Raw genomic sequence first — 16,023 nt, 5'->3', positions numbered from 1 at the left:
GCTGCTCTACAACGGTAAGAAAAGCTGTTTTTAAACTGCAGTTTAAAGGGATGCTATATTATCTGTGGTTTTCAGCATCCGCAGGGGTTCTGGGAATGGAACCCCACAGGTGCCTAGGACCAACCTGTAGCCTGTGTGCTGCCTTCAAAATAATTGTATTACACAAAACCTAAAAATACACAGAACTAGAACTTGTATACATTAGGGAAAAAGGATTTGGAACAGGAAAAAGAAATAAAGGACACAGAAAAAACCTGGCTATGGGAACATTCTCCTTGAGAGACAATAGCTGGTACAAACAAATTTTAACATCCAATTTTTCTGTTCAAAAACAGAGAACTACTGTGTGTATCTGACTTTGAAACAAAACGTTGCAGAAGTTCAAATTCATCCACCAAACCACCACCTGCATAGACTTTTGATTCACATCAGCATGCAGGCATTTTGTACGTGTGCTGTATATGCACTTCCCCTGACAATGAACAGGGTAGCCCTTATGCACCCAGGAACTCATTGCTTCCATGTATCTATAGGTCTGCTGGGTTTTATTAGATTAGGGATGCAAACTTGAAGTAATAGATTAATCAGGTATGACTGATTAATCAGTGACTGCAAATTGTATAAGCTACAGCTACTAGTTAAGGGCATTTTGATTTATTTTTGACACTATGCTGGTTGTGGTGAGCTATTGCAATATGAAATTCCAGATGATATGTGACGATGAGTGGTAGCTTTGGTTTATAAATTGTAAGCAATTTCACACATCCTTAAATATTTCAGAAAAGACACCTAAGGTGATGTTTTGGTAAATTACTAAAATGTAATTGATTAATCAATTAAAAGATAGATCATTAACCAACTAAAATTATTTACAGCTCAGTTCTAACTTGCGCTGGAACAGGCAGGCCAATGGGCCTGCACTGTATCCAGCATATGTTTGGGGCTGACTGCAGGCCTGCTCAATACTTCCCCTTACCCCAGGAAACACTGCAGAAGTCCCAATGGGCTTCTATCTACCTAAATCGGTGGCACGTATCCAAGTAGTCTGGAGGGTAGTCCACGGGCTGCCAGGGAACAGGACTAGAATTCGTCATAAGTGCCAGATCCTGGCCACACCTCCTGCTCCCCACCCAAAGTCCTGCCCACCACCTGCCCTCCCCCCACCCCAAAACACCTCCTTCCTGCCCTCTCCACACCTCCCCCAGATTCCCGTGCCAGCTGGGAACGGCCAGCACAAACTCACCCTTCCCAGAGCCCGCGTCTGCGTCAGCCCAGAGCCGTGCATCAGCACGGGGAGGCCACCACGTGTCCCTGCACTGGCCTCCCTGACTTGAATGGAAGCGCAAACATGCTTTACGACACATTTGCAACCCTGCTGGGCCAGTGCAAGAAACTTGTGCCAGCCCAAGGGCACCTTAGGATTGTGCCCTCAATTATCAACCAGCAATGGATGTAGCTATTAAAGCCACAGAGATTAAAGTGAGAGAGCAAAATTGTGTTAGGTATTATCCAAAAACCAGAAAGAAACTTACTCCTATGGTTACAGACTCTTTCTTGAACTACCTGAAATTGAGCTTCTCCAAATTTCTATGATCATCACCTTTTTTACAGTCTGTCATCTCCCCTTATGGTTGGAAGCAATCTCAGTGCCCTTCCATTTACAGTCCGTGGAAGAGAAAAACCACTGTCATCATCTCATCAAAGAAAGTGGAAGCCTTTTATCTATGGCACTTTTCTTCAGTTACAAGAATAGCTCTCTTTTCCATTTGTAGCTAGACAAGGCAAAGTGATATGCACACACACAAGGAAAAACCAAACAAATTTCCAGACAGCATTTTTATTCCCCTTTTACTTTTCAAAAGGGTATTTTAAATTAGAGGTTTGATACAAATTAAATGCAGTATTTTTAAACAGCTAATGAATGCGGGCACTTGATATATTACATAACGTTCACTATTATCATGTACTGATTATAGGAGTATGATTTTAGTATGCGAGTTCAATTAACTCAAGAGGATCTCATGTAATTTTGTAATAGTATCAACTGCATTTTCTGAACACGGGAATCAGTAAAATAAAACAGGCGGCAATGAACTGAGGAAAACAGGCATAATATGTGTCAGGGACCCCCCAACCGAAACAGGGCCCTGACTTACCTCAAGGGGGTACTCCTGGAAGGGCAAGCTGTCTAGCTGGTCTGAAGGAGAGCCGCCAAGCCTCCGTGGGGGAAGGCTGCCACTATCAAACATGGCTCTGCAAAACCCCGACAGGGACGAAAGGGGAGCAACCCCAAGTAGAGAGGGAGAGCAGAGCAATGGGGACAGGGGCTTGGATGGAGGTGCAAGAGGCACCGGGCAAACCCTCACTTGAGGGGCAAGCTGAGAGGTATGGGGAAGGAGGAATAAGGATGCTGGCCACAGAGCCGGGGGGTAGTAAATGCGGTAGTAGGCAGGTAGGACAGGACAAGACTAAAAGTTTAAACTAGTATTCCATTTACTAATATGCTTCAGCTTTGAAGATAGGTGGGCAGAGCATTTGAGAAACATGTGGGGCCCTTTTTTATATTATAGGTTTGTGTTGCTTAGTGATATTCTGACCAATGATAGACCATACATATGATGCTCTGTCATTAGATTACTGTACAGTAAAATAAAAACTCCTTACCTTTGGGTTGGTGGTGCCAGAATGCCTTACTGGGAGGCCTCAGAGACCCTTTTTCCAGGTTGTGCTGGGCGCACAACCCACTCTATTGGCTTCCACGAAACTCAGAATGGCTCACAGAAGCCTCTGTTAACTACAGGTGAGCCGGCAATATCTGTGGGGGTTCCATTCTAGGAAACCCTGCAGGTACCGAAACCATGGGCCTCCAGACCTTCTAATCCTCCAGAGGTGACAGGAGCTGGGCTTTAGTCACCTCCGGAGAGTGTTCTGATAGCCGGGGAGGCTGTGCACTGCCTCACAAATTAATGTTAAATTTAAATGCAAATTTAAAACCCACATTAACTACAATATATCCTTAAAATGTTGAACCCCAGATACCATCCCCTCTTTTAATAGCCTTCCCACTCCCTTTGTGTCTTGGGACTTGCACCACCTAAAGAGCTGGTGCAGATCAAAAGAGGTTCTTTGGTAAAATGGGCACTTATGGGGAAATAAGGGAAAATATTTTCCTTTATCTCTTCCAAGCCTCCTGAATCTCCCCCTCTCCACAGGATGTAACAGTAGCCCTTCAGGAATGGCTGCATGGGTAAGGGGAAAGGATAGAATTGGGTTCTGTGTGGCTTAGCCAACTTACAATGATCTCAGAGTCATTTCACACACTATGCAAAATTAGGTGATAGACTGAGGTGTTAGAACTCTGGATAGTACTACTTAACAAGGAGGTATTTAAGGAGGTGGCAGAAGAATTCTGAAATCCTCTTTCCCACAAGAAAACTAATTTTATGACATAAAGGGAACAATCCTAACCAGGTCTACTCAGAAGTAAGTCCTATTGTGTTCAATGGGACTTACTCCCAGGAAAGTGCACACAAAGAGATTTAATACAGCCTTCTCCATGATGTATTAGTTATTACGTGGCAGGAGCTTTTCATGTGGGAGTACATGCATCTCCCCATATCCATGGGGGGGTTCCTGTTTTGCTCCCCTCCACGAATACAGAAATTGCAGATATTGGGAAACCCTGTATAAAGCATTGTACATCGTGTATCCCCATGCCCATTACCTTCGTTTCTCTTTATTTTATTTTATTTTCTTGCTTAGCACAGGGTCTTGCGTAATAAAGAAACATGACATGTAGGCAGGGAGATGGCATGCTAGAGGGAGGAGACTAACCGAACATTAAAAGGAAGCAGGACAGTTCCTGCTTCCTTTAATGTTCTGGCTCTGACTCTCTAGTGTGCAGGCTGCCTTCCTGCATGTTGCGTTCCTGTGTAAAGTAAGAAACTCTTCCTGTATTAAGCAAGAAAATAAAAGAAAGAACTGTAAAGAATAATGATAGTAATGGGTGGGAACAGGGACCCCGCAGAGAACCATGGATAAGTGAAACCATGCATTCAGGATCCATGGATACAAGGGGACATCTGTACAATCACAAATACAACCCACAACCTACAATCTTGTTGGACAGTCCCTAATTAAACAACTTCAGTTTCATACCATGTCGTGTAATGAGCAAAAAGGCTAACCCGCATCCCAAGATTGTTGTGAATGCAAAATAAAATAACCACATATAAGCTATCCTGAGCAACCTGAATGAAGAATTAGGTACAAATGTGACATATAAATCAAATACTTAACAGTCAACAGTCAACAAAACCTTTATTAGGCATAAACATTTGATAGGTGAAGACTGTACAGAAATTGTAGAGAGAGTATAAACCTAAGTAGTACCCAAATATATGTATATATGTGCACCTACGTGTACACACAGAAATGAACGTACATTACATTTTACATACAAACATGAATTATTAAAAGACAGAAAACAATCAGTTACTCTGCAAAATACTTAACTTGCAGTAATGTTATTATTGCATACATACTTTTATTTCCCCTTGCAGAGGCTGCATACTCTGTTTTGACATACACACGTGAACATTTCATGCTTAATTTATTTTTACCTGAAATGGAGATTGACTGTTATAGTTCTTCAATTCTTTGTTGGCTCCTCGCATCAACAGAACTCTTGCACAGCTGTCCTGCACATGGAATAAATAATGTTACAACCTAAAAGCTAAACTACATGTGAAGCTTAAACACATGAAAGTTTTCCTGTGATTTTTTTTTCTTTTTTACTTTAAGCAACTGCAGGCAACTGAAAGGAGCTCATAGATTTTTTCCCTGCGGAGCAAAATGCAGCCTGGGGATGATCTTATTGTTTAAAAAATACCCTACAAGAAGAGTTAAACATTCATCTTCCTCCCCACAGAAGCTTATTACTTTATATAGCTTCCTACTGTGACTTGGGTTTTTTTTTTTTAAAAGCACCAGACAAAATGTGATTGTAGGTTGCTTGGAATTTGACCCAAAGAAAAGACAATCAGTCTCCATTCTTCTTCCCTGGGCTGATCCTGAGGACAGGCCTTGGACCTAAGTCCACAAAGGGAAGAGAGCCCTGCTCAGAAAGGAAGACAGTATATACCTATCTCACAATTTGACTATTTCCAATCATGTATGAACAAATGTAATGTGACTCAAGCAATCATGGAAATCCATAGCAGCTGCCACAGATAGTCACAACAGCTGGCAAAAGATGCGGCCACAGTCAGAAGTACTGTTATAGACTAAAGGCCCAATCCTATCCAAAGTTACAGCACTCATGCAGCCTTGCTAAAGGAGTGTACACTTCAACCTGCAGTGGGTGGGCAGTCACAGAGGCCTTCTTAAGGTAAGGGAACATTTGTAAATAGTAATTCAGGGTAACATCCAGGCTTATCCTTCCTCTGAAGCAAAGACTCTTCTGCCAGAGCTAGACAACTCTGGCTACTATCCACAGTTCAGAAACAACCCAAATCATACAATATCACAAATTAGCATTCATTATCTCCATTGCAATTTATGAACCATAGAAGCAAGAAATAAATGAATTCGGATCAAATTCAGACCATATGCTATTTTGCGGAACTCACTACTGCAGTAAATATCTAATCCACTTTGTTGAAAATTATTACTGCTTAGGACTCTGACAATGTTTCTACAATTTCATCATATTGTGCATTGCACTTGCTTTTTACATGACAATATTCAGTACTGAACTTCCTTGTGCTATCTTTAATGTTCACTGTACAAGGCAGGCCACAATTCTAAATAGGAACTGTTGATGTTAGATATGTTTTCATTAGACTTGCTGTGCATTTTCCATGTTTTGTCATACAGGCCAGCCATTTTCAACCACTGTGCCGTGGCACACTGGTGTGCCTCGAATGGTCTGTAGGTGTGCCCTGGGAGTTTGGGGGAGGGTCATGTCATTTATTAGTGGGGTCATTGGGGGATATGAGCCCACCATCAACAGCATGGTGTGCCTCATCAATTGTTAAAAAATTGATGGTGTGCCTTGACAATGTTAGCACTTTGACAATGTGCCATGAGATGGAAAAGGTTGAAAATCACTAATATAGACACTAGGGGCCTAATACATGATTATTCATAAATTTATTTATTATTAACAGTAGATTACACGCAATCATATGCACTGACTTATTATTTATAGTGCCAAAAATGTGCATTTTTGCACATTTACAATAGGTTCCTGACTCAAGGGAGTAACAGAAATGAAAGAGGAACGGTGCCAGAGAAGATGGGGAATAATATGTGATTACTGTACTGCATGTATACATATTTAGGCCTTGTTGCAATAAGGAACTAAGAGGTAGTACAAGAAGCCTAGAACTCCCACTCTAATCACCTAAGGCAGGGGTATCCAAACTTTTTGACCAGAGGGCCGCATCAAATATCTGGCACAGTGTAGAGGGCCAGAAAAAAAAATTAAATGTAAAATTTATATAAATAAATTAGAGATGGAACTTAGATGAGTGAATAAATGAATGAATGGGCTCTTTCATTCAACCTCTCTGGCCCTTAGAACACCTTCCAGATGCAACCAGAGCACAGCTCTAATAATGTTCAGCCAAGTGGGCCAGAGGCTTTCAGGGGACAAGAGGCTGGCCGCGGGCCAGACAGAGGCTCACCGTGGGCCACATCTGGCCTGTGGGCCAGATTTTGGAGACCCCTAACCTAAGGGATGCCACCTCTCCTTCAAATACTACTTCAAAACTCATTTTTTCTGTGAAGCCTCTTGCACTATCTCCTGCAGCAATTCTGCTCCCTTGTAAACCTCCAGCACCAGAATGGGTCTACTTGGACCTGAGCCAGTGATATTGCTGGCAGAGTTCCAAGTGGACCCAGGAAGTTGGACCCAGGAAGTAGATAGGTGGAGAGATAGGATATTGGTAATGCCACTGCTGCCAAAACCCCTTTCTTCCAGATATTGTTCCATTCCCATTCTGTCCACCTCCTGCCCCCCATGCTGACCTCCCAGTGCTGGGGGAAGCAATGGATCTGCTGGCATGTACAGGTAGCCCAGCCCAGGTAGTCCAGCTGCTCCCATCAGTGGTCACATTTGAATGCAATAAAGTGCTGGAAGCGCAGTCTAGGATTGGGCTATAAACCTGATTACACAAATGGAAACTTGGAAGGGAAATTCTCAATTAGAAAATGTAACATAGTGGTTTGTTGTGATATGTTAGTATGCTGGCCCAGAACGATTAGGTTTTAACAGATCAATTTTTTCAACTTTAAATATATTAAATGCTTTTTACAGAGAGATTTAAAAAATCTTTACTGTCTAAAATTTTAATTCTAAAAATAACAGTCTTTGGCTCAGGCCAATCAACTATGACAGAAAATTATGGTCCAATTTTTGATACAAGTCATTTATAAATCCAATGCATGTTCTTAAAGCAAAGCTGGTAGAATCGCGTGCACACCACCTTTATTTTGTAATCATGCTCTGTTTAGTGCCAACCTTAGGCAATTTCAGTGTGGGGTTTTCCTGCCCTCTGGTAGGGGGATCCTCCCTTGTTGTACTGATGGTTCTGCCTTGCTGGGTCTCAGGATCATCTCTCTTGGCTGAGAATACCTCTGTTATGCTGCCCAGCCTGGAGAGCCTTCCCTATCGTCTCATTTCAGGTTCGGGAGGGGGTTATCCAGCTCAGAACCCACCTCCCTAGTGTTCTTGTTGTTCCAGCAACCAGGGAGCCTGCCTTGGGAAAGGTGTAAGTAGCAGCAAGAACGATGGCCCATCTAGTGTCTGTAGTATGAACTGTAGAGTAGGTAACCAGTTTGTTAGCAGTGCACTACTTTGTTGTTCAGGTGAACCCAGCATGGTGTTCAATGGCCATACACAAAGATTGCAGACTCTACAATAGGGTCTGGTGGGCGCAAGGCTGGGTGTGGCAACTCTGCTCCTGAACATTCAAATAATTCTTTCCAAATGATCTCAACCTCATTTGATTGAGGTGTCAGTCCAATGCCAATGATCAACACTTCATGAAATATTTGCTCCTGTATTATTTTTATAGTCCATCTGTACCATATGAAGTGCTAATCCACAATCTCAGCAATGCAGACTTTTTAACCTTTTAATAAAAGATACCTAAACTGGGGTATTTCTTTGTATCCACTATAACTATATTAAAGTGTAGTCCTGGATTCAAAAGCAGTATTATCACAGCACAACACAGAAGCCACCTTAACACTGAATGATTCAAATTAGCATCTTAAATTAGTTCAGCCTCTAAAAGCTGATTGGGAGCCCAATCCTGAGATCTGTGCGTTGTCTTTCTGCTGGCACACATTGTCGCAAATGAGCTGTAAGGCATGTTTGCAGGGTTTAGCACTAGCCCAGCACCAGTGGAAAGCCCGGGGGGGGGGGGTGGCAGAGAAGTAGGTGGGGCGAGAAGGAGGTGGGGAAGAGGTGTTCCAGGGTGGGGAGAGGGCAGGGAGAAGATGCGGCTGGGGAGGGAGGAGGGTGGGACTGGTGGAGCTCAGCTCCACTGGATCCTGAGCTCCGTGTTGGACCACACAGCCCAGCATGGAACTCTTTGATTCTCCAGCAGCTTCAGAGCTGCTGCAGAATAGAGTAGCGCCTTTGGGCTCCCCTTCCCCCAAGGAGCCGGCAGCAGCTGCCCGGTTGCGCTTAGGATGCCATGACAGCCATTTTTGGTACCACAGCAGCCCCACACTCCAGGCACCTCAGGATTGGGCTATGGATCAGCAACCCAGAAGATAAACCCCCTCCTCAAAGAATGTTGGGAAAAGTCTAATTTCACCCAGGTTCAGGCAAGGGATGGATTCAGATACATATGTTTTAGAGCCAGCTTGGCATAGTACTACCAATGTAGAGCCAGACAGATACATTATAAGTATTTTTAGTTTTAGGGCACAATCCTAACCAACTTTCCAGCACTGGCATAGCTATTCCAGTGGGGCATGTGCTGCATCCTGAAGTCAGGGGGCAGTCATGGAGGCTTCCTCAAGGTAAGGCAATGTCTGTTCCCTTACCTTTGAGTTGCATTGCCCTTATGTCAGCGCTGGAAAGTTGGTTAGGATTGCAGCCTTACAGCCCAATCCTAACCAACTTTTCAGCACCGATGCAGCAGTGCCAATGGGGTGTGCACTGAGTTGGTGGTGGGGCAGTCATGAATGCCTCCTCAAGGTAAGGGAACATTTGTTCCCTTACCTTGAGGCTGCACAGTGACTGCATCAGCACTGGAAAGTTGGTTAGGATTGGGCTGTGACAGCCCAATCCTATGCATGTCTACTCAGAAGTAAGTCCCATTAGAATCAGTGGGGCTTACTCCCAGGAAAATGTGGATACGATTGGGCTGTGAGTTGGTTAAAAGGTTTCCTAAATGCTGACATGTTAAATGACTGTGCTTTAGAGCAGCTAGTCATGGAGGCCACCAGAAGACAGATGACTCTGGATTTAATATTGTGCGGTACTCAGAACCTGGTTAGAGATGTCAATGTTACTGAGCCACTGAGGAACAGTGATCATGCTGCAATCCGTTTCGAAACGCACGTTGGGAGAAGAATACCGGGCAAATCTCTCACAAAAACCCTTGACTTCTGACGAGCGGACTTCCCTCAAATGAGGAGGCTGGTTAGAAGGAGGTTGAAAGGGAAGGTAAAAAGAGTCCAATCTCTCCAGAGTGCATGGAGGCTGCTTAAAACAACAGTAATAGAGGCCCAGTGGAAGTGTATACCACAAAGGAAGAAGGGCTCCACTAAGTTCAGGAGGGTGCCCGCAAGGCTAATGAGTTCAAGTTAGAGAGGCTGTAAAGGGCAAGGAAGCTTCCTTCCGTAAATGGAAGTCTTGCCCTAATGTGGAGAATAAAAAGGAACATAAACGGTGGCAAAAGAAATGTAAGAAGGTGATATGGGAGGCCAAAAGAGACTATGAGGAACGCATGGCCAGCAAAATTAAGTCAACGCATGGCCATTGACTCTACTGGGGCTGACTTCTGAGTAGACAGGGAGAGGAGCCGCTCTCAAGGTGCACTCCTGTCCACACCTCCCTGGGAGGAAGCCCCAGGGAGGAAGCCCCGTTGACTCTACTGGGGCTGATTTCTGAGTAGACAGGGAGAGGAGCCACTCTCAAGCTGCACTCCTGTCCACACTTCCCTGGGAGGAAGCCCCGTTCACTCTACTGGGGCTGACTTCTGAGTAGACAGTGAGCGGAGCCGCTCTCAAGCTGCACTCCTGTCCACACTTCCCTGGGAGGAAGCCCCGTTGGCTCTACTGCGACTGACTTCTGAGGAGACAGGCAGAGGATGTCCCCTGGTTCTGGTGTTATGTGAGAGTGTAAACAGCATCTCTGTATCCACACTGTCCATCCCCTGCATAATTTTGTATGTCTCAATCATGTCCCCCCTCAGGCGCCTCTTTTCTAGGCTGAAGAGGCCCAAACGCCGTAGCCTTTCCCCATAAGGAAGGTGCCCCAGCACCTACAAGGGACCTACAAGAAGGGGCTACATTATAAAAATGGGACCTATAAGAGGGGAGCGTGTTATAAAAGTTGCATATACAAGAGGGGAGTGCATTATAAATTGGGACATACAAGGGGGAGTAATAACTATAAATCTCTTTATTGTATTGAAAAATACTAGTCATTAGATTTTGTATTTCATTGTACCTCTTTTACATTACTGTGGAAAAGACACAAAGATGACTATTTACTGTTGGTCAGGATTTTCTGTTAGGGAGGGCACCAGCCCAAGTCTTGCCTATAGCACCAAATTGGCTAGGGCAGGCCCTGGGAAAATAAATTAGTATTTAATTTAAATGTCTTTTATTTTAGCTCTTTCGTTTTTTATATGTAATTCTAAATTTAAGATTATGGTGATCTTGTAACATTAAAATATGTTACATATTGTTTTCTCTGTAGCAGTTCATTCATTTCAAAAATGCAACACACTATAGTTTTTTTATACATAGCATAAAGGTAAAAAAAACTGTATATGCAGTGTTATCTTCATTTTAGATATCAAAAGGGTTTTGTGGCTCCCGAGGTTTTCTTTTCTCCGGAAAACGGGTCCAAATGGCTCTTTGAATGTTTAAGGTTGCCGACCCCTGACATAGACGAACAAGCCTTGCTGAGGGAGAATCAGCATGGCTTTTGGAAGGGTATGTTTTGGCTCACAAACATTTTACAATTCTTTGAAAAGGTAAACAGGCATGTGGATACGGGAGAACCTGTAGACATTATATATCTGGACTTTCAGAAGGCGTTCAACACAGTCCCTCACCAAAGGCTACTGAAAAAACTCCACAGTCAGGGAATTAGAGGGCAGGTCCTTTCATGGATTGAGACCTGGTTGAAGACCAGGAAACAGAGAGTGGGTGTCAATGGGCAATTTTCACAATGGAGAGAGGTGAAAAGCGGTGTGCCCCAAGGATCTGGCTTGGGACCAGTGTTTTTCAACCTCTTCATAAATGACCTGGAGACAGGGGTGAGCAGTGAGGTGGCTAAGTTTGCAGATGAAACCAAACTTTTCCGAGTGGTGAAGACCAGAAGTGATTGTGAGCAGCTCCAGAAGGATCTCTCTAAACTGGCAGAATGGGCAGCAAAATGGCAGATGCGTTTCAACGTAAGTGTAAAGTCATGCACATTGGGGCAAAAAATCAAAACTTCACATATAGGCTGATGGGTTCTGAGCTGTCTGTGACAGATCAGGAGAGAGATCTTGGGGTGGTGGTGGACAGGTCGATGAAAGTGTCAACCCAATGTGCGGCGGCAGTGAAGAAGGCCAGTTCTATGCTTGGGATCATTAGGAAGGGTATTGAGAACAAAACGGCTAATATTATAATGCCGTTGTACAAATTTATGGCAAGACCACACCTGGAGTATTGTGTCCAGTTCTGTCCAGTTGTGTCTCAAAAAAGACATAGTGGAAATGGAAAAGGTGCAAAAGAGAGCGACTAAGATGATTACGGGGCTGGGGCACCTTCCTTACGAGGGAAGGCTACGGCATTTGGGTCTCTTCAGCCTAGAAAAGAGATGCCTCAGGGGGGACATGATTGAGACATACAAAATTATGCAGGGGATGGACAGAGTGGATAGAGAGATGCTCTTTACACTCTCACAAAACACCAGAACCAGGGGACATCCACTAAAATTGAGTGATGGGAGAGTTAGAACAGACAAAAGAAAATATTTCTTTACTCAGCGTGTGGTTGGTCTGTGGGACTCCTTGGCACAGGATGTGGTGATGGCGTCTGGCCTGGAAGCCTTTAAAAGGGGATTGGACAAGTTTCTGGAGGAAAAATCCATTACGGGTTACAAGCCATGGTGTGTATGTGCAACCTCCTGATTTTAGAAATGGGCTATATCAGATGTAAGGGAGGGCACCAGGATGCAGGTCTCTTGTTATCTGGTGTGCTCCTTAGGGCATTTGGTTGGCCGCTGTGAGATACAGGAAGCTGGACTAGATGGGCCTATGGCCTGATCCAGTGGGGCTGTTCTCATGTTCTTATGTTAAATTTCTCAAGAAACAGTACATGCTCCACATGATTGTTCTTAATCAGTTTCTTTTAAAAAAACAAATAACAATTTTAACACATATACCTTAGCCTTTTGAAAAAGCATACTGGCACAAAGTATTCCAAATTCCAAACTTTTCCAAAATTCAGAGATATTTTAGATATGCCAAGGAAAGAAAAGATATCTGCTTTGACAGGGTTTTTACAATTGAGACAGTAATTAATTAAGAAGCAGATGCTTTAACAGATGTTACACAAGGTATAAGAGGCCTCATTACTTGTGTATTTCAAATGCAAGGCAGCAATAGATGCACAATGCCTATAATGTGGAAGTGTTATAAAACAATCAAGCACTAAAATAAGCTAAAGCCTTGTTTGTCATAGGTTTAGGAATATCAGACTAATTTCATTTAACAAATCCAATAAAGAGAGCCTGATCTGACACAGGGAAGAATTTATCTTTCAGATGGCACACCAAATGATCACAGATTTGTACCAGCTAGAAAAATCTATGTGATTTTAAGTGATTACATGGGACACTTCATTTACAAAATATATGTTCCATATAAACAAACTGCTAAACTGGGGGCCGCTTCCTACGTTCTTCAAGCCAGCTAGCAGAAATCTCTGTCTCCTTTCTAAAACCGTGCACCAGGTGATAATGAGCAGCCAATGACTGCCATTTCCGCCCATGTCCGACTGCTGTTCTTCAGTCTTAATTAGGTTATTTCTCACCAAATGAAGCCATATGACTATTTCTCAGTGCCTGCAAGACTGTCACTCCTCCTGTCTGTTTATCCTGCCTGCCCGCCTCCAGTGCCTGCTTGTTCATTAGCCTAATCAGCCCAGCCCTGCCTAGCCATATTCTGCCTCACCCACTGGCTGCTATTCTGATTTTTAACACTTGACATGCCAGCATAATTGACTAGCAGTCCAAAATTGCTGCCGCCCCACCCTACATGCTCAGGCAGCCACCAGCAGCTCCTTGGGGGAAGGGGACTTTCGTCTCTTTCCCCTGGGTAAATATGTAGCCCCACAATGGGGCTACTCAATTCACCGCCAACCAAAATGTCAACACAGAGATCCACCAGTCCCACCTCCCTCCCCACAGCACGCCTACTCCCTGCCCTCTCCCTGCCCTCTGCCTGCTTCCCCCCTCCCTGGAACGCTGCCTCTCCCCAAGCCTCCACTTACCTCTCAGTTGCTCAGCAGTCCGTGCAACCACCGAGCGGCAGAGCTCTGGCACCTGCCCGGCGCTAGCCCAGTGCCCAGCTGACGCTGGGCTACCACCGGCACATGTCCAGTGCTAGGGCCCACAAATGTGCCTTATGGCACATTTGCGACAGTGCATGCCAGCAGTAAGCCGGCGCATCAAGCTTGGGACTGGGCTCTCGTTCTTGCTCCATTCATCCTCTGCTGGGTTTTACCAAGGCCCATGGATGATTCAAGCATCTATTCGCTGCAAATAAGCTCCACAGAGACCAAAGAGACTTACTTTCAAGTAGATGTGTTTAGTGTGTGAAGATGTGTCATAGGGATCAGAAAGTAATATAGATTTCTCGGGTTGCAGCTGTCTCTTTCCGAGAGAAGTGAAAAAATCCTGCTGTGAGGTAAAGCTTGGGGAGGCCTGATCACCTTCCTTGATCCTTCCCTCCTGTGAGCTAGACTACTTAGGCCTGTGTCTGCCTTTTTGTTTCTGACAATCTCAAGGAAAGAGGAACATAAAAATTATTAAGAACCTACTTCCTTTGATTTGTGTGATTCATTCATTTGTATTCTACTTCTAATAATTGATCACGGCTTTTCCATCTTCTTCACTCTTTATTCTGCCTCCCACATAAAACAGTGCTTGGTATCTATCTTTTAATTCAAAGTCAAATAATTTACCAGGCTGTCTCTTTATCAAACAGCTCCAGTCATCCTCCAATAAACATCAGGCAAAAAATTTCTGTTGCATTAAGCAAGAAAGCAGATAATAGAACAGTATGAATGGGTAGCTTCCTGAAGCTCTAGCAACAAGCCCTCCAGAACTTCTGAAATATACTTCAAATGTACTTTATAGCATCATGGAAAGCACATATTTATCTTTAAATAGCACAGAGTCTTATTCAGTACATTGAATAAACTTTTGAAATGTAGTTTTCACATTGCACATAAACAAAATGGAAAGGTCTCCCAACAATATATGACAGTTATTACATTCATTGCCGAACTAACATTAGGCAATGAAACATATTCGTTCATCTGTGAATTTATTGCTCAAGACTGGTTTGAAAAACATACGTGGATTACTACAGAAGGGCCCCGTATCCACAATTCCGCAGTTTCATGTATCCGTACTTACATGACCCCTGCTTACAGGCAGACCCCCCCTCTACTCACCTCTACCCTCCAGAGAGGCTTCTGAGCCCCACTGACACTTTGGATGTCCACCAGTAGCCTCCTTAGAATGGCCATTTTTGGTTGAAAACCAAAAGTGACGTTTTAATGCCCATTAAAAGGTACTAGGAGGGTCAGGGAAACAGGCAGACATCCATGGCCTCGGCAGGGCTCAAGCCCCTCCAGACGTGAGGGGAACCAGGCTCCCCTTGTCTCTGGAGGGTCCAGGCTGCGGGGATAGGTATTCACCTGTATCCACGGTTTTAGATATCCGCGGGGGAGGTTCTGGGGAGGGTTCCATGAATAAGGGGGCACACCTGTATATGTGCTATTAGATATCCTCAAAAAGTATATTCCAAGTATACTGAAGGAAAACTAGAGAATAGCAGAAGAGAAGGCTGAGACAAATTCCTCATATTCTGGTTTGTGGTAGAATCCCTCCCAACCACAGTGGCAGTTTGTATTGATGATTGGGACAGATCATGCTTGATCCATTCTGCTTGCTTAGAGCTGATGCCACCACTCAAGGCAACAATGCACAGGACAGTCTCAGCAAGTAAATATAATTTTATTCAAGCACATAATGGTACTGTAGTTGCCTTCCAGCAGAATGGTTCCTAGTTGCTTCACTGGAGCTTTCTTTGCTTCAGACAGGTTGATATACATGGCTCTGCTCTCTCTTCCAGGTGCTTTTCTTTCCATAAAGCTATATATACAACAACAACATCCCCTTTCTCTACCTCCTTCCCAAGCCAGAATTGAAGATCTGTGCTCCCCAGTGGCTTCTCTTCAGGTTTGCTATACCTTAATCTCCAGTGGTGTCCTGGGACTGGTTATTTCATCCTAGCTTTCAAATGCAAGTAAGAAGCTTAAGCCCTTCCAAGCCAGTGCCACTGCTCCCCCCACCACCACCCCTGCATGTGTTCTCAAACTTTTTAAAGGCCCAATTCCAAGAACTGTGATAAATCTTCCTCTTTCTGCTGTCCTGAAAGCCATGCCTCCTTCAGCCAGTATGCTGTCCACCTGAGGACTCCCAATCTTGATACTATTTTTCAACCTAGCCTAGTTCACAGTGTTTTATGAAGATAAAATGGATGAGTG

General features: G+C 44.0%; 1 protein-coding gene across 1 annotated transcript in view; it reads right to left on the bottom strand.

Moving 5' to 3' along the window:
• Positions 1 to 16,023, bottom strand: part of SHANK2 (SH3 and multiple ankyrin repeat domains 2) — a 434,329-nt gene that overhangs the window by 381,683 nt on the left and 36,623 nt on the right. Inside the window, exon 8 of the mRNA XM_066632040.1 lies at positions 4,623 to 4,700. Within this exon, the coding sequence (XP_066488137.1) occupies positions 4,623 to 4,700 (78 nt within the window). The remainder of the gene's footprint in view (positions 1 to 4,622; positions 4,701 to 16,023) is intronic.

The sequence above is a fragment of the Tiliqua scincoides genome, chromosome 1 (assembly GCF_035046505.1).
Source record: "Tiliqua scincoides isolate rTilSci1 chromosome 1, rTilSci1.hap2, whole genome shotgun sequence".
In the NCBI taxonomy this organism is placed as follows: Eukaryota; Metazoa; Chordata; class Lepidosauria; order Squamata; family Scincidae; genus Tiliqua; species Tiliqua scincoides.
Note: the sequence above shows the minus strand (reverse complement) of the source record. Positions and strands in the feature narration are given on the sequence as shown.